Below are 23,106 nucleotides of genomic sequence, written 5' to 3'. Positions count from 1 at the left end.
GACTCCAGAGTCACAGCATGAGCACCCAAGAAGGAACTAGGATTAGTACTGATTCATAACACATGAATCAGTCAGCAATAATTTATTGAGCAATCGATTACAACAGAATTGTGAGGCATTTTGATCATTCAGCAGTTCTGAAAAAGAAAGATCCTGTTGTCTGCTTCCTCTATTAATTTGTTTTCTAATTTGGTAAGGAGAGACTTTATTAGAAAGATTATTGTATGGGGGAGGGAGAAGGTATTATAATAGGGAAAAGGGGAAGATTGCAACAGAGAAAATGCTCTGATTCAAGCATCTCCCTCTACTAATCATTTAAAAATGACTAAAGGGATCCTGATTCCCCAGTGTTTGAAATTGGTGGTCACCAGCAAAGACTCTAACAGACACTGCTACTTGCTTATTGCTTATACCCAGGATGGGTGGAGAAAAGGAGTGGGTAAGAAACAGAAAGATCTGTCCCAGACAACAGTAAATTCTGGAACTGCTTTAAAACTATTTATGTGGGGAATGGAAATGGAGGGAGACCCTAAAAGTCACTTAAGAATATCAAGGTAGCCAGGCATGGTGATGTTCACGCCTGTAATCCCAACACTTTGGGAGGCTGAGGCGGGAGGATCACTTGAGCCCAGGAGTTCAAGACCAGCCTAGACAAAATAGCAAGACCTCATCTCTACAAAAAAAAAATTATCTGGTGTGGGTGGTGAACACTTGTAATCCTAGCTACTAGGGAGGTTGAGGCAGGAGGATCACTTGAACCCAGGAGTTGGAGGTGGCAGTGAGCTATGAGTGCTCTACTGCACTCCAGCCTGGGCAACAAAGCCAGACCTTGTCTCTTAAAAAAAAAATTTAAAAAGAATATCAAGGGGCAACCTCAAAAGCGTCAGGGTAAGGAGTAACTCTTCATGGTTTAATAATCACAGTCTGCCAACTCAGGAGGAAACCGCCGCACTTCAAAACACAACATGCTGAGACTTGGCCCAGTCCACAAAGCCATTCTCTGCTGAGGTTTCACATACACATACAAAACATCAGCAGCGTTTCAGACAAAGAAATCAGGAACTGTGCTCCCACACAGCCCTGGAGCCCTGCTCTTGGGAAGAGGTAAGGATGCAGGCCATATTAGGGTCACTCTGTATTTCTTGCAAGACAGGAGGCGATCAAGACTTACCTGTAGGTGTACGGCCCCACTTCTTCCACCCGAGGGGTCTCCCCTCTGAGGATCTCCTCTGGATTGGTGACATTGAAGAAATAGAACTGAGTATACACAGGCAGAGGGGGCTTCTCCCAGGAGTCAAAGGCCTCGGTACCATTCCTTAACACAATTTTCTAGGAAGAAAACCAAAAGATTTACAAAAATGTAAGGTAGTAGTTGGCTTTAAACCCAAGAAGCAGAGGAAGGGACGCCCCCCTATTCTGACCTCCTAGATCACTATTTTAATCATTTCACAGGCATTCAACTGCAGTCTCCTGAGAATAGGGCCATATCTTACACCAATAGAGCCCACAGTTCTTTTTTTTTTTTTTTTTTTTTTGAGACGGAGTCTGGCTCTGTCACCCAGGCTGGAGTGCAGTGGCGCGATCTCGGCTCACTGCAAGCTCCGCCTCCCGGGTTTACGCCATTCTCCTGCCTCAGCCTCCCGAGTAGCTGGGACTACAGGCGCCCGCCACCTCGCCCGGCTAGTTTTTTGTATTTTTTAGTAGAGACGGGGTTTCACCGTGTTAGCCAGGATGGTCTCGATCTCCTGACCTCGTGATCCACCCGTCTCGGCCTCCCAAAGTGCTGGGATTACAGGCTTGAGCCACCGCGCCCGGCCTAGAGCCCACAGTTCTAATAAGTCAGAGAAGGCCTTCGATAAATATTTGTAAAGTGGCCGGGCCTGGTGACCCAGCACTTTGGGAGGCCAAGGCGGGCGGATCACTTGAGGTCAGGAGTTTGCGCTTGGTCAACATGGGGAAACCCCGTCTCTACTAAAAATACAAAAAAATCAGCCAGGTGTGGTGGCACGTGCCTGTAATCCTGGCTACTCAAGAGGCTGAGGCAGTAGACTTGCTTGAATCTGGGAGGTGGAGGTTGCAGTGAGCCAAGATTGTGCCACTGCACTCCAGCCTGGGTGACATAGCAAGACTCTGTCTCAAAATTAATTAATTAATTAATAATTGTAAAAGAAGGGTACTAAAGACAGCACATGGGCAGAAGCATGAAGCATAGTGTTACCAAAACCTAGGCCACAGACTGAGTGCCTAAAGGGCCTGCTGGCTTTGTTATTTTTGAAGATTCCATGGATGGTGTATCTTCTGCAGAAGTTGAGCAATTCTGAAAAGCACTCCCAGTTTGCCCAGATGAGAGAAGAACAAGGGGAAGGGCCCAAGAAGGCCAGTTTTGGTCCTTCCATTTCAAGTCGAACCACATCCATCCCTACTACCTCCACCACCAGGCGCTTTAAATGTATTTTCTTATTGGATCCCCAAAAACCCTAAAATGGAATTGCCTATCCCTGCTTCAAAAACCAGGAGGCCTAGCCTCACTGAGGTTAGCTGACAACAGAGACTGAACTCTGCACACAATCCCTCCTGCAAGTTCCACCCCTGTTCTGCATTATAGGACGAATAATGCCCCCCATACTCTAAATTCCTAAGCTGAAGTCCTAATCCCCAATACCTCACAATGTGCCTGTATTTTGAGTCAGGGTCTTTAAAGAGCTGATGAAGGTTAAATGAGGTCATGAGGGTAGGCCCTGATCTAATACGACTGATGTCCTAACTGGAGGAGGAAACTGGGACACAGAGAAGCACAGAGGGAAGGCCATGTGAAAACACGCGGAACTGACGGTCCTCCACAAGCCAAGGAGACAGGCCTCAGAAGAAACCAACTCTGCCAACACCTTGATCTCAGACTTCTAGCATCCAGAACTATGAGACAAATTTCTGTTGCTTAAGCCACCCAGTCTGTTGTATTTGTTCGGGAAGCCCTAGCAAATTAATACACCATGGCTCCCCTAGAGTGAAGTATTCTTCCTGCCTCACTGACTTCAGGTTAGGCCAAGTGACGAGATTTGGCCAACAGGATGTGGGTGGAATGACAGTGCATCAATTTGGAGCTCAGGCCTTAAGATGCACAGCAAGTTTCTATCTGCCATCTCAGAGTTGCCACCCTCGGAAAAGAGAAGAGCAGGCCACAGGTAGCTGCTGATCCTTCAGCCTAGGTTCTAAAATGGAGATGTGTAGACTAGTCCTAAAGCTAACCAGAAACCTGGGGTCAAGCCTCGTTCCACTGAGCCAGCTGAGCCCAAACTGCAACCAGCCTGCACACCCACATATTACTGTTACAAGCAAGGAGACTGAGGAGTTACTTGTCACTCACCATGGCAGCAGAGGCCTGATAAATACAGTGCCTGAGGTTAACAGAAACCTGACACCTGGTATTCCCAACAGTCCTCTATCTGTTAATGGAGAAAAGCCTTGTATTTTTACAGTAAAAACGACTGAAATACAAAAATAATATAAAAGCACAGATTGCAAATAAGCCAAAATGTGAACTTTGAGTGTTGAGAATTTGTATCAGTTATAATTCACATCTGGATTAGGAGTCTTCCATTCACTGTTGCTTTTGTTTGGATTTTTACAACAGAAATAAATTACTTCTGTAAGCAGGAAAAAAAAAGTTCCCTTACCTTTTTCTTTTTAAGTGAAAATCTAAGAAACTCCGATTCTATAGGATGTTATGGATAGACCCTAAGGCAGGGAGAAGGAGTGCACACAAAGAGAACCCACTTCATCTTGGCTTTCCTCTGTTCTTGCAAAACAAAGGCCAGCCTGATGCTGCCTCAGCGGCGGTCCGCTCTGCTGCAAAGGCCCAGGAGCAGCTGCCCCGCCCCCACTCTCGGCTCTACCGCACTTCCCTTCCTGTGACTGTCAGGACAGTTGAGTGAGCACTCTGTATTCCTGCCTAATTTTTCCTGACAAGCATCATAATGTGTGAAGTTTCCAGTGAGAAAGGACTTGAGATCTCATTTATTTGTTCATGTGAAGAAAATCACCTCAGAATTAGGAACCCTGAAAGAGTCAGCAAACAGAAATGAACAGATGGTTAACCTCCCGCGTTTATCTTGCTGGGCTGGCGTCCAGCTTTTAGGCAACCATAAATCTAAAGACAAGTAAAAGGGTTTCCAGAAACAGGGGGTTACCAGAAGGAAAGGTAAACCTGGTTGTTCTGACATGTGTAAACAGTGTGACTTGAACTTGTTCCTTCAACCTTTAGGATAGAAATAAACATTTAGTACATTTGACTTCTTAATGAAACAAAGCAAACGAAAAATAACAAGAACAATAAAAACAGTCCTTGACAGCATGCCAGAGTCACAACCAACCCAGACTGTGTTACAGCGGGGCTTCTCCTCTGTCTGCCTCCACCCCTACGGCCCTTCTCTGCCTGGCCACTTCTTAGCTGAGTCACCGGCACTCAGACAAATCCTCATAGCCCCTTTTACTCCATTCACATCTTGCCCTCAAAGAGTGGTGGCTTTTCCTGATCCTTTCATGTGTCTCTTTTCCTCCACCTTACAAGCTGGATGTTTGTCAGGAAACTCTCTGTCAATCCCAGAGTAGATCATGTGTTGGAGAGTGAGTGAGTGAGAGAGAAAGAGAGAGAGAGAGAGAGAGAGAGAGAGAGAGAGAGAGAGAGAGAGAGAGAGAGGGAGAGAGAGTGTGTGTGTGTGTGTGTGTGTGTGCGCGCGTGCGCGCGCGCATGCTCACACGAATGCACTAAGTAGGAAGAGAGATGGGGAATGAAAGAACAGAGGGAAGTTGTAAATACAGCTGCCAACATTTCTAAAACAGTTGTGTCTTTATTTTTATTTTCTCACTTTCAGCTCAGAAAATGACAGTTACCATTCAGTTACCATTACTACCACCCCAGCTGCAATTTACTATGAGTCTGCTAAAGTCAGGTGCTGTGCTAGGGGCTTTACAATGTACATTATCTCTGAGTTTTACAATGACACTACAAAATTAAAATCCCCATTTTGCAAACAAAGAAATGGTGGCACTGGCTGTCCCAAGTCACAAAGCCAGTAAGTGAAATGAAATCTGACCAAGTCCAGGCCTGCAGATTTGCTCACCCATGCAGCAGCTGCCACCCTATGGCACCCTGAGGGTAGAGTTGCCAGATTTAGCAAATAAAACCTGGGATACTCAGTTAAATTTGAATTTCAGATAAACAACAAATAATTTTATAATATGATTATGTCCCAAATATTGCATGGGCTACGTCAAAAATGCTTTTATTCATAGGAGATGCATGCTGAAGGATTTAGGAACAAAGTGTGTGATATCTATAACTTACATTCAAATAATTCAAGAAAAAGTGCACCAGAGAGATAAAGTAAATATGGCAGGATGTTAACAACTGATACATCGGACTAAATTGAAATATCACACAAGACAGACTCATACTAAAACGTTATTTGTTGTTTATCTGAAATTCAAATTTAACTGGGTGTCCTGTATTTTATTTTATTTGGCAACTCTAGCCCCAGAGGGACAGTGAAACTATGGAGCAGCCATAAGTTGGACCCTGAACTCTCAGGGTTTCCTGGAGTGTCACCCCCGCCATCTGGAGGAAAGGAAACTAGGACAGCTGTGTGAGGTCACGGTCAGCTCCTGGTCAGGAGCCCACAGGTGAGGAACCGGAAAAGGGAGAGTTTAACTCCAGAGTTTCCAGGTGGCCGTGCAGTCCCAGTATGCTAATGTGTCCAAAGAAAGCACCTCAACCTCCTGCCACAAGATGGTCCAGACAGGGCTCTGTTTTGACTTAAACTTTAAATTTCTGCCCCTTCTATTTCTGATCCTCAGGGCATTCAAGTGTGCACTCCCAGGAGCTTGCTCGGCAAAGGAAGGCCTGAGAAACTAACAAATAATAACCTCAGCCTCAAGACCGCGGACTGTCTGGCACAGGAAGTCATTCATTCCGCCAGATACAACGAGCTAGTGTCCCCCTCAAAAGCGCCCTTTGCCAGTCTGAACAGAAAGCCATGGCTTGGGAACAACTGATCCTCCTTACTGAGGGTTCTGCTGTGGTGGTGACAGCCACCAGACAAACCTTGTAATCAGCTGAGTCTTCTTAGTTACACTAAATGAAAAAGCAGCATAAGGCCTTAAATCAGTTTTACAGTGTGACTCTGGATATTAACAGTGGCACTGTGGAGTCACAATGTAACTGTTGCTTATTAATTTTAACCAAGACGAACATAAAGAATTTTTCCATGCACAATACTGTGGCACTACCACTAAAACAAAAATACTGGAAAATAATCAAGTTATATGGTGAATTCGCAGTGTCAACAGCTTAAATTAATAATTTGGACTGAAAAACATACTTTTCAGTTAATCAGCCAATAGGTACCTACTGAGAGCTTCCTATGTGCCCGGACTATGCCCTGCAAACAGGCATAGGCCCTGTCTTTAAGAAGAAATTTAGCTAAGGACACAAAACCAACATGCATGTAACAGGGAGTGAAAAAGGTGTAAGATCCAGTAATTCAGTCTAACAAACAGCTTATGCCTGAAACGATTTAGATCCTTCCAGTGGCATGGATCAGTGACAAAATTCCCCCATCCGAACATCTCACAGGCTGCTCCAAGACAACATGACCAAAATGGACTCAGGATTTTCTCCCCTAGTTGATCACTAAGTCCTGCTTATTTCACCTCCTCCTCTTCCCCATTTCTACCCCAAGGCACATTTTATCCTTGGCTTGGACTGTGACAATGCTGTATGTAGGCTCCTAACTGGTCTCCCTCTCTCCAGCCTTTGTCCTTCTAAACGCTTCATCCACCTCAGCCTTCAGAGAAGCCTGTCACAAATGCCTAATGGAACAGATACTCCAGCCCTGCTCAAAGGATAAAGTCCACAGTCCTTGACCTGTTGTGATCTGATGCAACTGCATCACCTGTCGCTGTCATTTCCTGGTAGGCACTTTATGCACCAGCAACACGCAACCATCTACTGTTACCTAGCACCCACCATACAAGATCTCAGCCAGGGCCTTGGCCTGAGTCACTCACTGCCCTTCACCCAGAAGTCTCTGCAGGGCCCTTATCACCTGGTTCACTTCTACTTGGGCTTCAGGGCTCAATACAGAAGTGCCATCTCTCAGAAGGCCCCTCTGGGCTGTGTGTTTTCTCTCTGCTTTCACGAAACTTCACAAGTTTTAGAAGGAAAATGTGTTTATTAGTCTTTAGTATCAGACTGGGTCTGATACTAAGGACTGTATCTTTTTTTTTTTTTTTTTTTTTTTTTTGAGACGGAGTCTTGCTCTGTCACCCAGGCTGGAGTGCAGTGGCGAGATCTCAGCTCACCTCAAGCTCCGCCTCCCGGGTTCACGCCATTCTCCTGCCTCAGCCTCCCGAGTAGCTGGGACTACAGATGCCCGCCACCTCGCCCGGCTAGTTGTTTTGTATTTTTTAGTAGAGACGGGGTTTCACCGTGTTAGCCAGGATGGTCTCGATCTCCTGACCTCGTGATCCACTCGTCTCGGCCTCCCAAAGTGCTGGGATTACAGGCTTGAGCCACCGCGCCCGGCGACTGTATCTTTTTCATGGATCCCCAGCACATAACAAGGTTACTTTCTTCATTATCCAAATTTTCTGTGACAAATATGATGGAATGGGTAGGGAGTGGCTGGAATAGCATTTACCTGGCACAGAAGGGACACAATAAATAATTAATGAAGAAACAAATGATACTGTAGCGTATAGCACAATGCTGTGCCAGGCATTCATCTTCTGCTGTTTACCTAGTTCTTCGTAAAGTCTTCAGTGTGGCAAAATGCCGCATATTCTAAATAATATGTGAGAAAGGTGATCTGCATAAATAAAGTCTGAATTTCAGTACTGCAGAATCAAGAAGAGGTAGTAACTTTCTTAGCTGCAAATATTATTTTTCAAGGAGACATTTTGGCCTCCTTTCATAAATGGTTAAGACTAGTTTGGAATTAGCAGGGTCTATTTTTATGCATAATTAATATGCCAGAGGCACACAAACATTAGTTCTAAGTCTGTTAGATCTGTCTTTAGCAATTTTGGTTTTAATAAATTTTTTATAATATCCTTTTTCATAGCAAGTATAGCATAGGATTTTCATAACCTTAAAACTGATGAAACTCTTTCATTCTTTCCACAAATATTAACTTAGCAATTGCTTTGTGCCAGCCACTGTTCTAGGTATTGGAGATATAACAGTAGACAAGATTTCCTACCTTCTCATTTTATTGGTGAATTCTAAAAACTCCTTGAGATAACACGGAACAAACTAGACTTGTAAGCAATAAAATATCACATTTATCGAAGGGAAAAATACCTAGATGTCATGATAAATTATCAATCTACAGAAATTTCTATATTCATATTAGAAGAGATGTTTAAAGTAGCAAATAACATTACTACAAATGTGTAGAAAAGTCATGTGTTGCCTCCAATTTCTATTCACGAATGAGGCTACTGATTGTTGCTACTTTATTTTTTATTTATTCAGTTATTTATTTATTTTTTGAGAGGGAGTCTCACTCTGTCACCCAGGCTGGAGTGCAGTGGCATGATCTTGGCTTACCACAACCTCCGCCTCCTGGGTTCAAACTATTCTGCTGCCTCAGCCTCTTGAGTAGCTGGGATTATGGGCACGCACTACCACAGCCAGCGAATTTTATATTTTTAGTAGAGAAAGGGCTTCACTATGTTAGTCAGGCTGATCTCAAACTCCTGATCTCAGGTGATCTGCCCACCTCGGCCTCCCAAAGTGTTGGGATTACAGGTGTGAGCCACCGTGCCCAGCCTGTTGTTACTTTTAATCAGGTAAATGCTATTCCATCCACTCCCTACCCATTCCATCGTATTTGTCACAGAAAATTTGGATAATGAAGAAAGTAAAACGAAGAAAATTTAAATCCCCTGTAACCCACATCATAGTTATTAACATATGGGTTTACTTTCCTCTGATCTAGTCATACATATGTGTATTTTAAACAAAATTGAGATCATATGTATTGTATCATTTTTTCACTCATCTTTTATGATTATCCTTGTTATTAAACAGTTTTTGAAACTGTTATTTTAATTTCTGTATATTAATCCACTATATTATTTTATAAAATATACTAAATCAGTTTATTTAATCATTCTTTTACTACAGGAAATTTGTGTTGTTTTCATGCTGAAGTAAATGTTCTTGAATATATTCGTCCAAATTAGTGAATTTTTTTTTTTTTTTGAGACAGAGTCTCGCTCTTGTCACCCAGGCTGGAGTGCAGTAGTGCAATCTTGGCTCACTGCAACTTGTGACTGTCATGCCTCAGTCACTGGAGTAGCTGGGATTACAGGTGCACACCACCACACCCAGCTACTTTTTGTATTTTTAGTAGAGATGGGGTTTCACCATGTTGGCCAGGCTGGACTCTACCTCCTGGCCTCAAGTGATCCACCTACCTTGGCCTCCCAAAGTGCTGGGATTACAGGCGTGAGGCATCACACCCCGCCCAAATCAGTGAATAATTTCTTAGAATAGACTCCTAGATTGGGATTATTGGTTCTAGGGACAACAAGTTTTCATGAACTCATGAGCCTTTAAATATCAACAAGTTGCTCCGGAAAGCAGTGTATGAGCAACCATTTCAGCATATCCATCCCAATATCGGTGTTTAAGGTTTTCAGAAATCTTTGCTTCTTTAGTAGTGGCAAAATAGCATCTTCTTGTTTGAACTTGCATTTCTTGAATTACTGGAGAAGCATAATAGTTTTTACCATGTATGAAGTGAGACTGTTTTAAAACAAAAGTAAAAGAATCTTTCCCAGCATAAGCTTCCTTCCATTTGGGTACACAGAAGGCTGGTCAGAGGCAGAACTGAGAACAGCCTCTCTGCGCTGTGTGTAGTGAACACAGAGTCGCTGGCCAGGCTGACACCTGACCTAGGAACAGATGCAGGCTGGATTAACTTGACTGCTGAACACTGACATGACTTAATACAGCCACAACCCAAGTCAGCCTGACAGCAATCTTTTGGGAAGGCAACACCGTGAGTGGTTAAACCAGCTGTCCTGATGTAAGTCACTTCCAAATGATAAAAATAAGCACTCAGGGAATCCATTAGGCTTTCACGGGAATCAGTAAGACTTTTAAGGAAAGTTTCAGGACTCAAGAGCACTACTGGTTGTTCTTTAAGGTCAGTAAAGTGCTACTTAATAATTAAATGCAACTTAAGCATCCACGTTGCCATCTGCACAGTCTAAATTCATCCAGAGGTAATGCAGACCAACTTGGAGAACTTGGCCTAATTGTGTATGGATGGTATTGGCCTAATTGCATACTGGACTCCAGATTAATAAAACTCATCAAATGGCAAAACACAAATTGCTTTGCTTTGTTTTTTAAAATTGCTCCCTGAAATGAAGCAAACCCAACTCAGACTCTTGCAGTAATTTAAGTAATTTCCACTGTTTACATAAAAGAAATAAACTGCCATTAACATTCTACTCTTATTCCCTCACCTTATTTTAACTCAGTAAAAATGTATTGGCATTTATTTATTTATGTCACTGTTGCTTAACTCATTTTGATTTTGCAACTGTCATAGTTTTAACTAATGAGTGCTGATAGTTCAGATTCAAATGCTAGCTCATGGGTGGACTGTTACTTTGTTTATAAATTACAAAAAGGACAATATGGTGGAATGGCAATCCCCAAAAAACCTCCTGCTACAAAATACCCACTAACTTATTTTTGAAAGTTTCTAGGTGATTACAAACGTACAGCCAAGTTTGAAAACTGATGACCTAAAGGGAAAAAAGCAGCTACCAGATAGAAACTTAAACATAGGCCGGGTGCGGTGGCTCACGCCTGTAATCCCAGCACTTTGGGAGGCCGAGACGGGCGGATCATGAGGTCAGGAGATCGAGACCATCCTGGCTAACACGGTGAAACCCCGTCTCTACTAAAAATACAAAAATTAGCCGGGCGCGGTGGCGGGCGCCTGTAGTCCCAGCTACTCGGGAGGCTGAGGCAGGAGAATGGAGTAAACCCGGGAGGCAGAGCTTGCAGTGAGTGGAGACCACGCCACTACACTCCAGCCTGGGTGACAGAGCGAGACTCCATCTCAAAAAAAAAAAAAAAAAAAAAAAAGAAACTTAAACATAGAACCAGATGAAAATTGGGGGCAGAGGGTGGGGAATATATATACATATATGGGGAGTGGGGAGGGTAGAGAGAAAGAGGATTTTCTGATGTGAATAAATAAGAAATAAGGTCATGGAAACAAGGCCCACATATTCTGTGTGTAACTTACACAGCCAGTCTCATTATTTTGCAACCTGTTTGGTTGTGATTATATCTCTCAAATTTGAAATAAGTAATATTTTCATTACCTACCTATTTCTTTTTTTTTTTTTAATACTTTAAGTTCTAGGGTGCATGTGCACAACGTGCAAGTTTGTTACATATATATACATGTGTCATGTTGGTGTGCTGCACCCATTAACTCGTCATTTACATTAAGTATATCTCCTACTGCTATCCCTCCCCCCTCCCCCTTCCCCACAATAGGACCCAGTGTGTGATGCTCCCCTTCCTGTGTCCAAGTGATCTCATTGTTCAATTCCCACCTATGAGTGAGAACATACGGTATTTGGTTTTCTTCTCTTGCGATAGTTTGCTGAGAATGATGGTTTCCAGCTGCATCCATGTCCCTACAAAGGACACAAACTCATCCTTTTTTATGGCTGCATAGTATTCCATTTACCTACCTATTTCTGTGTCTCCTCTTCCATTACCATTGATTATCAGAAGCACAGTGTTAAAAGAAAATATCCTTAAAATGGGAACTGCGGGGGCTGGGAGGACTGGTGAGATGTTAGTCAAAGGATACAAAAGTTCAGTTTGATATAAACCAATTCAAGAGATCTAACATACATCATGGTGATTACAGTGAATATATTGAGCCAGGCACAGTGGCTCATGCCTGTAATCCCAGAACTTTAGGAGGCAAAGGCGGGAGGATTGCTTAAGCTCAGGAATTTCAGACAAGCCTGGGCAACACAGCAAGACCCCATCTCTACAAAAAAAAAATTAAAAATTAGCCTGCCATGGTGGTGCACACCTGTAGTTTCAGCAACTTTAGAGGTTAAAGCAGGAGGATGGCCTGAACCCAGAAGGTCAAGGCTGCAATGAGCCATGGTAGCAGTACTGTACTCCAGCCTGGGTGATAGAGAGAGGTCCTATCTCAAAACAAAAACAAAAACAAACAAACAAACAAAAAACCCCAAAAATACTGTATACCTGAAAAATGCTGAGATTAGATTTTAAGTGTTCTTACCACAAAACAAAGATAAGCAATTGAGATAATGCGTATGTTAAACAGCTTGATTTAGCCATTTCACTATGTATATCTATCTATATCTATATCTCTCTCAAAACATCATGTTGCATGCCCTAAATATGTATAACTTTGACTTGTCAATTAAAAAATGAATTTAAAAAACTGGGACTTGCGATGAGTGATTACATTAGTGTAACAATGGCACTCTGCCTCACACTCTATCTGGAAAGTGTGTAAAATCCAGATGCTGAAGGGGCCAGATGGCTAGGGCAAATGAGTGACACAGGCCGTGAGTTTGCACATTTGTTTGCATGTCAAACGCCAGCAGCAATATTCATTTCTACAAAGAAACATGCCCATTTCTGTTAAACCCATGATCCTCTCAAGCTATCTTTCATTTTCCTTCCTTTGGTAAGGAGTGTCAGATATAGAGAAATATTTCTCTAAGAAACACAACAGCACATGCACAACAACAGACACCTTCACTGGGCCTTGGGAGCCAATAAGGGCGCAAAGGACGGTGGGTGCTGTGGTCTGAATGTTTGTGTCCCCTCAAAACTCCTTTGTTGATATCCTTACCCCCAAAGTGGTGAGATTACGAGGTGATTAGGTTATGAGCATAGAACCCTCTCGGATGGGATTAGTTCTCATAAAAGGTACCCCAGAGAGTTCATTCGCCATGTGAGGTTAGAGTGAGAAGTCCATAATCTATGAGGCAGTGGGCCCTCAGCACACCCCAAATCTGCCGGGGCTTTGGACTTCCCAGCCTCCAGAACTATAAGAAATAAATTTCTGTTGTTTATAAGCCACCCAGTCTATGCTATGTTGTGACAGCAGCCTGAATGGACTAAGACAGTGGGAAACAGGGAAGGCAGGTCTCTTCTAAGGGTCAGCCTCTTTTCTGACCAGATAGCTACCACACAGAACTTGGTATGACAAGTACCAAAGAACATCCACATGTTTTAAGAGAAGTTGGAAATCTGGACCAATGGGTGAAGTTTCCAGATTTTAAAGGTATAAATCATTCATGAGACAAACATGTGACCACTGGCCTACAAAGTGGGGCAAAATGTGAGATTAAACAACAAAATGCAAACAAAATCATTTCCAAAGAAATTATTTTCTCTATTCATCCAAGTAATACTTACTGACCATCTATTGTGAATAAGACATTACATTTGGCAGTAAGAAAAGACACAAAACCAAATATGACAGGACCTCTACCTTCAAAGAGAGTTTCACACTAGATTAAAATACCAAACTACCTCATACGGGTTGAAAATCCCTGCAGGGCTGAGGCTAGAAGGGAATTATTGAGTAATTCAATTATGGAGATATGAATGCTCTTGTCTACTTTGATCAGCATTCTGGGAAAGACAGGAGATTGTGAAACTGGAATTACTGATGGCCCAAACTCCTGTGTTTAACACTGGACTCACGGAAAGCCAAAAGGACACAGTAAATGAAAGACACCCCAAGCAAAATCCTGGTTGTTTGAAAACGTTAACAATATAGCTTCCAAACTGGCCTTACAGGAATATGAAACAGGGATATTATGTATTTTTTAAAATATTCTAAAAATCAAAATAATTAATTAAATGAAAACGAGATCAACAGTTCTCAAAGTGTGATCTCAGGACCCCTGGGGAGCCCCAAGACCTTCTAAGGAGGGGCCCACAAGGTCAAAACTATTTTAATACTAAGGTATCATTTGCCTTTTTAATTATATTATTTCTCTGAGTGTAGAGTGGAGTTTTCCAGAGGCTACCATGGTGTGTAATGATGTCATATTGGAATATGTGCTTGTGTATTCTTCTGTTTTAAACATTTCTCAAAAATACCTATCAGTTTCAATCTCTAATATTGTACATATCAATAGGTATAACCCATGGAAACATAAGTTCTTTGGGGTCCTCAATAATTTTTAAGAGTATGAGGGGCCCAGGAGTTTAAATTGGATTATACAATCTGTAAGGGTAGAGACTGCATCTTGCTTAGTGTGATATCCATAGGTCTTGGCACACTGCCTTGCAAATGGTACACACTCAGTAAATACTTGTCAAATAAAAGAATGACTGCCAAAGCATGTACCTAAAGGTGCTTTTAGATACAGAAAGCAAACACCTAAAGTGGTCTTTATTTCCCTTGGTTGTTTTTTCTAGTCACCAGCTTGGATTAAAAATGGTCCCTTCCTTAGTGTATAGTGTATAGACAGTGATATCTTGATGATATGGCCAGGAATGTCTAGTCACTTGGCCAACGTCCTATGTTTTCATTAATGAGCTTGTAATTCCACCTCCTGATTCTTCCTGGGAAACAAGCAAACGTCTGGCAGAACAGATGGCCCCTTTGCTGTGGCCTGACAGAATGAAATCTTGGATTTTATTTAACAATAAAGCAAAGTAGTTTCCACAGGCGGGAACCTTCCCCTCCTCACCAAATAATATTTCCTTTAATGTAAACTTGCAGATTAATAGTAATTATTAGTAGTAATATCCTCAATTAGAATTACCATCTTAAGGAATGAAGATATGGTCTAAAATAATCACTATACAAATATAAACAACTTTAAAAAAATGCATATTCCCAAAATTGCAGATTACGATCCCACAGCAACCTGCCTCCAGTAATGGATTTTATGATAAGGAGTTTAACCTGGGTTCTGTTCCTAAAGAGTCTGATTCAGCAGGTCTGGGGTGGGGTCTGGTATTGTCTAAATCTTTGTAAGTGATTTAGATGCATCTCGTAGAGTCTAGGGACTATGCTGACAACTGTTAGCCTACTGTATTGTCTTAATCATTAATAAGGAATGCACTCATAGTCAACATGAATCAGTAAGACACTGAAAGAAACTTAATATGATTTTGATATCACAAGATCATGTTTCTAAAAGCCAGGAAAGAACTTGGGTAATTTTGCTTAGGAGTTAGAGAATCTTGCAAGGAAATTAATGACACTGCCTCTGTTTACAGCGCTATAGTTTCTTCCTGTGCTGAGCCAATCACATTGCTCCGCTACAAACTCGGAAAAGAGAAACTAGGAGATGAAGGACGTCTATGAGAGGTCAGCAGCTGGAAAGTCACACTGAGGCGGGGCTGAGCAAGCCCGGATGAGTACAGAGCCAGGCTGAGTAAACAGAGGAAGCCTGTTGGAGAAAGCAGAGGAAAAAGTGGGAGACAGAGTGTGCCTGGCTCCTGCTGACTTTCCACTTTCGATTGTCCTCTCATGAGGCCTTACTGTGCCATGGTTCTTGCCCTTTGATTTCTATGAGTTTCCCCTTCCAGATTTACAAAAAGAAAAAAAGAATCCCATCTTGCCTGAGCTAGTTTGAATAGGCCTCAACTCCTTAAGAGAGCCAAGAAGCGGGATACATTGTGGTCTGTAAGGACAATGTGGCATGAGAGGTGAGGGATGGCCACAGAATTTATTGTCCAAAGCAGAAATCTTTTGGAGGGAAGGCGGTGTTAGTGATTACACCAGAACAACAGGTACACAGAAACCAGATGGGACTATTCCAGGCAAATGGGATGTATGGTCATCCTTAGGATGGGAAAAGTGGGTTCAGGATCAAGAGACCAGCTGGCACAGCTAGCTCTACCCCTCCCTCTCCATTTGACTTTAGATAAGTCACTTCTGTTCCAAGAGCCTCAATTTCCTTGACCGTAAGATAACAGATTTGAGATATCTTTACTGGTTTTTTCTGATCAAGAAAAATCTCAGACTAAGATAAGTCTTCTTTGAATAGAGGCAACTCGGGAGATGAGGTAGATATGCAAGAAGGAGTCCTTTAAAATTATATATAGCTGAATGCCTTTACATACACATCAATAAAGATGTTTTACTGATTTGACTTTAAAAAACAAGATCCTGGCTGGGCGCGGTGGCTCACGCCTGTAATTCCAGTATTTTGGGAGGCCGAGGCCAGTGGATCACAAGGTCAGGAGATCAAGACCATCCTGGCGAACACTGTGAAACCCCGTCTCTACTAAAAATACAAAAAAAATTAGCTGGGCGTAGTGGCAGGCGCCTGTAGTCCCAGCTACTCGGGAGGCTGAGGCAGGAGAATGGCATGAACCCAGGGGGCGGAGCTTGCAGTGAGTGGAGATCATGCCACTTTACTCACTCCAGCCTGGGCAACAGAGCGAGATTCCGTCTCAGAAAAAAAAAAAAAAATCCCATATAGTCACTAATCAAAGCAATCTGGTTATCAGTGATTACATTTTACTTCTTTTTTTTGGTTTTTTTTTTTTGAGACAGAGTCTCGCTCTGTCGCCCAGGCTGGAGTTCAGTGGTGCCATCTTGGCTCGCTGCAACCTCCGCCTCCCAGGTTCAAGCGATTCTCCTGCCTCAGTCTCCCGAGTAGCTGGGACCACAGGTGCCCGCCACCATGCCCAGCTAATTTTTGTATTTTTAGTAAAGACAGGATTTCACTATATTGGCCAGACTGGTCTCGAACTCCTGACCTTGTGATCCACCCACCTTGGCCTCCCAAAGTGTTAGGATTACAGGCATGAGCCAGCGTGCCTGGCATATATTTTACTTCTTGAGGCTTCAGTAGAACAGCTCCAAAGTTGCTATGGCTCCCAAAAGAAACCAGCTGGTGCTGAGTTGCGCAAAGCCTCTGGTCCAGACGAAGGGGAAGTGTATTTGTCGTGTTCATTGCATCTCTGAGACCTAATGCTACAGTCCTGCCTTGACCTGTGAAGAGGAAGTCAAAGGTGTAAACTAGACTCCCACTGGTTCCCTTGACAGCCCATCCCTTGTTGACCAGCCCTGACTGTGGCCACTTCTGCATCCCTATTACTGGGAGACAGTCAAACTGCCAGCATGTCTGCAGAGATTAGGAGTGCACACTTAATATTCTGAGCTGCACAGCTGCTCTTAAAGGTCACAGGATCTCAGAAGTTTGGAGCTAGGAGGAACCATAGCTTGTATAATAAGTTTCGATTCACAGATGACAAATAATAGCTAAAGACATAACAAATGTTAACGTTCAGGCATTGTGTGATGCATTGTGCTGGGTGCTTTATAGCAATCATATTTCATTCTTGTGACAACTCTATGAGGTAGGTATTCTTATCCTTATTATTCCTATTTTCAAAATGAGGATCCTGAGGTTTTGAGGGATTAAATAACTTGCCACTCTGCTTGTTCAGCTTAGTCCGAGAAATCCTTAGGGACAGAAAAAAAATGTTTGACTCAGTTCTGCTGATTCTCAGGACACTCTTCTTTCTATTAAAATTATCACAGGTGAGTCAAGAGGTATTTAATATGTATCTTAGGCACTGTGCCAGGTGTCAAGGCAGTTCACTGGGATACCAGATGAAATGTAACATAAACTCCTGCCTTTCCAGGCCTAAGGGAGGAAAAGGAACTGCTGGGTCTCTGCAAAGCTCTCTCTTCATGAAGGCCCAAATGCTTATAAGGAAATGCCGTATTAATGCTCATAATATCCCCTAGGAAGAGGGTGTGGGAAAAAGAGAAGAGAAGTACTATTATGCCTGTCTTGCAAATGAGAAAATTGAAGCAGAAACAATTACAGGCCTTGCCCAATACAAGGCAGTCACCACTGAGGCCAAGAATGAAACAAAATTGTCTTGGCTCCTTCTACTATATAATATCACTGGCCATAATTAAAAGTCTCTCTCATCTCTGGTCACTGCAGGGTTCAAGGACAATTATCATTTGAGACAACTTTTTGGATAGGAATTATCTTACTAAGTTTCCCACACCTACTCATTTGAATTTCATCCCTTTTCCCTCTCCCCTTTATGATGTAGACAAGTCAGGGCACACACAATCTTCAAATGAAAAACAAAGAATTGGAAATATCAGAGTAAATTATATTACAACTATATTAAAATCAAGTTATGAATGAATTCTCCCATAGTAATACTAGTGGCAATAAAGATGACTGCCATATATTGATCACCTATTCTGTGCCTGATACTATGCTAAGTGCTTTATTCTTGGTCCTACAATAATACACATGCAGAGACAAATACAGGTTTTGTGGGTCCCTTCTTAAGAAAAAGAAAATTTGGGATACAGAATGAGGTACAGGGCTTTGGAAGGGCCTGTGCAAGTGAGGGACCCAAAGCTTAACTTTGCAAGTTTCATGGTAAATGCATCACTGTGCCCAAGTTAGCTAACAGCTCATATCCCCACTTTTACAAGCAATGAAATTGAGAAGCAGGTAACTGAAGTAACTTGACGTAAGTCATAAAGCTTATAATGGCAAGAATAGGATTTGAAAATATGGAATCTGACTCCAAATCTCATGTATTTTCTTAGCGTGGCTTCTAATAAAAATAAAATTGCTATCATTTATTAAGCAATAACTATATCCCAGAAAGATCACATCTTAAGGTTATCAGAGTTATTTGACAAAGCGGATGTGATCGTTAGTCCTTATTATCCCTATTTACAGATGGGGAAAACATGAATCAAATAAGATTAAACAGCCCATGGTCACCCAGCTGGTACATGGTGGAAGCTAGGTTTCATGCCCAGGAGTGTAAGATCCTCATTCTTTCCCACTATCCCATGCTACCTACCACCCTACAGGTAATCCAGGAAAAAGCAAAACAGTGATGTGTGACTTACCTCTAATGACAACAGTATTTCCACATCTGTCCACTGAAACTAGCCCTGTCCTTTATTTTCATACAATACACCGTGCAGTCCTCCTTAGCTGGGATTGAGCAGCTCTGAAAGTCCACTTCCCTGTACTGTTACTTATCAGAACAGAGTCCATTCCTCATGGAGAAAACCACTTGGAAATACCAACACAAACTCAGGCCCCAGTCAAGTTGCCTTACAGCCACCCCCTCGCCCAGAAAAATGGAGACACATAGAGAATCTAAGGGCTGGCTATATTGGAACCATGGGGAAGATCACTCATCCTATAGGGCTCCTTGAAACAGCCTTTCAAAGCCATATAAGAAAACTCACATATTGACTATAATTGGATTGCTTAACTCTAGTCACCCAAAGCAAGAGATTACATCCTCAGACACAGCTCACCATGTATTTGGACATGGACAGGAGTGGAGAAAGGATTCAGTTTCTTTTTTCCTTGAACATGAGTACTGAGAGGAAACTGACCCTTGAGATGCTCGGACGGTGGGCCTTGTCTTCCCTTGGCCATGTGAACTTTAAAAATTTCATTATGCTTTGCCATGGTGCTTTTTGAAAAATTGCCTTTAACTGCCAGATTTCAGGTACTCACTTAATTACTTTTGAAACTCAGTTAAAGGAATATATCCATTGCCACCTGGAATAAAACAGCTTTACTAACTGGAGAATGCAGTGATTCAAAGTAGACTAGGCCTGGGCTTTTTTATCTGGCCACAGCAAGTGCAAACCAGTGGGAGAAATGAAGCGTGCAGTTACGGATGCCAACAAGAAAAGCTGCTGCTCCGGTGATTTTTTTCTTTCTTAAGGAAAAAATGATCCCAGTAACTCTCTCTTGTTCCTCTTTTGACACAGCTTGGTGGACGTGGGGGAAAGGGCAGATGAAATGACTAGTGAAATCAAGAGATGAAGTATTCTTAAAGGACTGGCTCTCCAGCCCAATCATCTAGAGGAAGAGACAAGTTCAGATTCTTGTAGGGAATCTAAATGCATCTGTGCCTGAAAATTATGGCCGTTTGAGAAGAACAAGAATTCATGGTGAGACAAAGCAACACAGGCTGTTGGTACAAGACACAAAGCCACTAAGTCAGCGTTCAGCGAAGACTGATGGATGAAATGTCACCCAACCTAAAGGACTGGCCCAGCTACCAACTGCCCCTGCCCAGCCCAAGAAGGCAAGAACACAATAGACCGCACACCCACGTCTCATCCCCAGGCGCACACCACTTCAAAGGCCACAGCAAGCAGACAACACAACCTGCCTCTTCTGCGGTGTCTTTCATTTAGTTCTGTTTCTTCATGAAGTGGGAGGGAAACAAGTTTAGGCTCACCTGAGATTGGGGTGTAGACGGAAGGAATGTGGAGAGATGCAAACGACAGAACACAACCGAAGGCCTTTTTAAAAGTCAGGATCCATAGCCTTACTTATTACTGTAAAGGGAACAGAGTAGGCGCCATCCTTCCCCATCCTTCCCTAACCCTCGCCTACCAAACCCTGGAAGACAAGGACGCAAGAAGAGCTGTAGTGCAGAGGCTCTGCCCGAGTGCAGGTCTTCCCCATACAAAGTGCAGCAGCAGGGGTGGGGGGGCGTGCTGGAAGACTCCACCACACACGAACACACACAGCCCGCCCCGCCTCACCTTCTCGATACTCTGGTCCACAGCCTTCTGGAAGACCCGGGCCACCAGCAGCGTGACGCTGGTCACCAGCAGGAGCAGGGACAACGTCCCCGCAGTGTAGAAGCAGCATCGGCCCATTCTGTGCGCCGCTCACGGGCCGGGCCGGGCCGGGCCGGGCCGCACCCGCCCGGGATCCCACTGCAAGGAGGGAGGAGCCGCCGCAAAGGCGTTGGAAGACCCGGGACCCTTCGGCGCCGCGCCCTCCCGGCGCCCAGTTCGTGCGCGCAGCTGGCGAGCGCGGCCCCAGGTGCACTGGGCGGATGGGGCCACCGAGGGACGGGCCCGGCCTCGGTTTCAGTTTCCTTCGCCCTGCAGCCGCGGCGCCAGCCTAGCGCAGCTCAGCAGAGTGCAGGGAGCGCGCAGGGACGTGACGTTCGCGGGCCGGGTTCGCCGCAACCCCGGGAGGCGACCGCCGGCGACTGCGCGGGGAGGCGGGCGGGGGCGGAGGCCGCAGTCATGTGCCCTGTGGCGGCTGCAGTGATTCGGCCCGCGCCCTCCCCGGTCGGTCCCCGGTGGCCCTGAGTGGCTGCGGCGCCTGAGCCAGGCCCGTCCTTGCGGCTCCCAGCGCCCTGCACCGCAGGCCCAGCGCTCGCCCCACCGAAATCGCCGAACCCGGTTCACACACTCATTTACTCGTTCCGCAGATAGGTCTGAGGGCCTCCTATGGGCCACGCGCGGGGGATTCAAGGTGGTTGGGACATTCCTCTGCTCTAGAGGCGCTCGCAAGTTAGCGGGGACACTGTTACCGCAATTAGAACACAATGTAACAAGTGCTTCTACTAGGTGCCTGCTGCGATCATGCCAGCAAGCACGTTCTGCCTGGATGACCTAGGGCCCTCACATTGAACTGGGGCCTGGGGGATGCATAAAAGTTTGTCACGTAAGGGGCATGTGCAAGAAAGGAAGATGTGCAAAAAAGGGAGGAGAAGGCATTTCACGAAGAAGGAAAGGGGGGCAAAGGCATTGGGGGTGAAAGAGCAAAACCTGTAGGAAGCAAGAAGGAAGTTCCTTTTGACTGTAGGCTCAGGTGTTCAGGGTTTGGAGTCGGAGGTGTTGAGGCCCCAAGGAGTCAGACTTTGAAGGGCTCCTATCCTGTTGAAGAGGTGGAAGTTGGGAAGGAGCTTAAAGCACGCAGCGCTGGTGTTCTTGCCTGCTTTGCTCACTATCGTGGCCCAGACACCCAGGACCAAGACCTACACACAGCCAGGACTCAAGAAGTATTAGTTAAATAAGTGTTTCTTCTATGCCAGCCCTTTACTAGGTTCTTTGCACAGTTCTACTCATTTAATAACCTTGGCAGTCCTATGAATAGGAGGTTGTGTTTGTCCCAGCCCTCCAGAAACAGTCCCAGATGGGGGTACTATGCAAGAGAGTTTTGAGGGAAAACAGGGATCTGGACCTGGGCTGCAGGTGTGCTCCTGGTGAAGGAAAGAGGCAAGCAGGGAAGGAAGGTTGGGTGGAAGGAAGCATTTGATACTATATACAGTTCATGTCTAAAAAGTTCAGCAAGGTCATTTAGCCAAATGGGCTTGTCCCAGAAGTCTGGCATCTCCCAGAAAGAGGCCTGCCTTAGTGTCCCTGTTGTGCTCAGTCATGAGCTGGGAGCAGCCTTAGGAAGCTGGCCTTTGCAGCAACCTGGGGATAAATATCAGGGGATGGATTTCAGCAGAGCTCAGCAGTTGAGGCGGAGCCATTGGTCAGTTATGCTGTCTACACTGCAAGACCGAAGAAGTACATTTTCTTGGCAACTATAGTGTATTATCCTCATTTTACACTCAAGAACACTGGGGCTCTGAGTTAAGTAACCTAACAAGCTCAACCGGTTACTGAGTGGTGGATCCTTACTGAACCGGGATGTAGGGCTGGCTGTTGGCCTCCAAAACCCTCACTTTTTTGTACTCTGTGCATTGCTGCCTCCCAATCTGTTACTAATGAGAATCTGGGGACAGCAAATCAGTTAGGAGGCTTTGTTGAGGAGCTGGCGAAATAGCATGATGGTTAAAAAATGGTGGCAAATTATTTGTTACTCCTTCTGTTGAGAGGTAGGGTCTATACTTTCTCGCTTTGAATTTGGGCAGGTTTTAACAATTTGTTAAACCAATGGAATACAGTGGAAATGACCATATCCTGGAACTTCTGAAGCTAGATCATAAATGCCTTGCAACTTCTGCCAGGGCCTCTGAAAATCCTTGCTCTTGGAGCCTTAAGTCACCCCTAAGTTCAGCTGCCCAGAGACTGCTGCAGAGAACATGGGAAAGACTCCGGGGAGAAGCCTTGAGTCTGTAGGAAGAGAAATGTCCCACCAGTCCCCAGCTGTCCCTAGCCTTTTGAGTCACAGGCCCTAGACATTATAGAGCGGAGGTGAGTGGTCCCTGCTGAGCCCTGCTCAAAATGCAAAATAAAGGATTGTTGTTGTTTAAGCCACTGA

The 23,106-nt window shown here is 44.1% G+C and overlaps 1 protein-coding gene across 1 annotated transcript in view; it reads right to left on the bottom strand.

Moving 5' to 3' along the window:
- The window catches only part of SCARB2 (scavenger receptor class B member 2), a 56,661-nt gene extending 35,635 nt beyond the window's left edge, over window positions 1-21,026 (bottom strand). Inside the window, exons 1-2 of the mRNA XM_001096458.5 lie at window positions 20,640-21,026; window positions 1,172-1,329 (exon numbers count right to left, since the gene is read on the bottom strand). Of these exons, the coding sequence (XP_001096458.2) occupies window positions 1,172-1,329; window positions 20,640-20,756 (275 nt within the window). The 5' untranslated portion in view covers window positions 20,757-21,026. The remainder of the gene's footprint in view (window positions 1-1,171; window positions 1,330-20,639) is intronic.
- Between the last annotated feature and the right edge of the window lie 2,080 nt (window positions 21,027-23,106).

Source organism: Macaca mulatta, chromosome 5 (genome assembly GCF_049350105.2).
Source record: "Macaca mulatta isolate MMU2019108-1 chromosome 5, T2T-MMU8v2.0, whole genome shotgun sequence".
Taxonomy (NCBI): domain Eukaryota; kingdom Metazoa; phylum Chordata; class Mammalia; order Primates; family Cercopithecidae; genus Macaca; species Macaca mulatta.
Note: the sequence above shows the minus strand (reverse complement) of the source record. Positions and strands in the feature narration are given on the sequence as shown.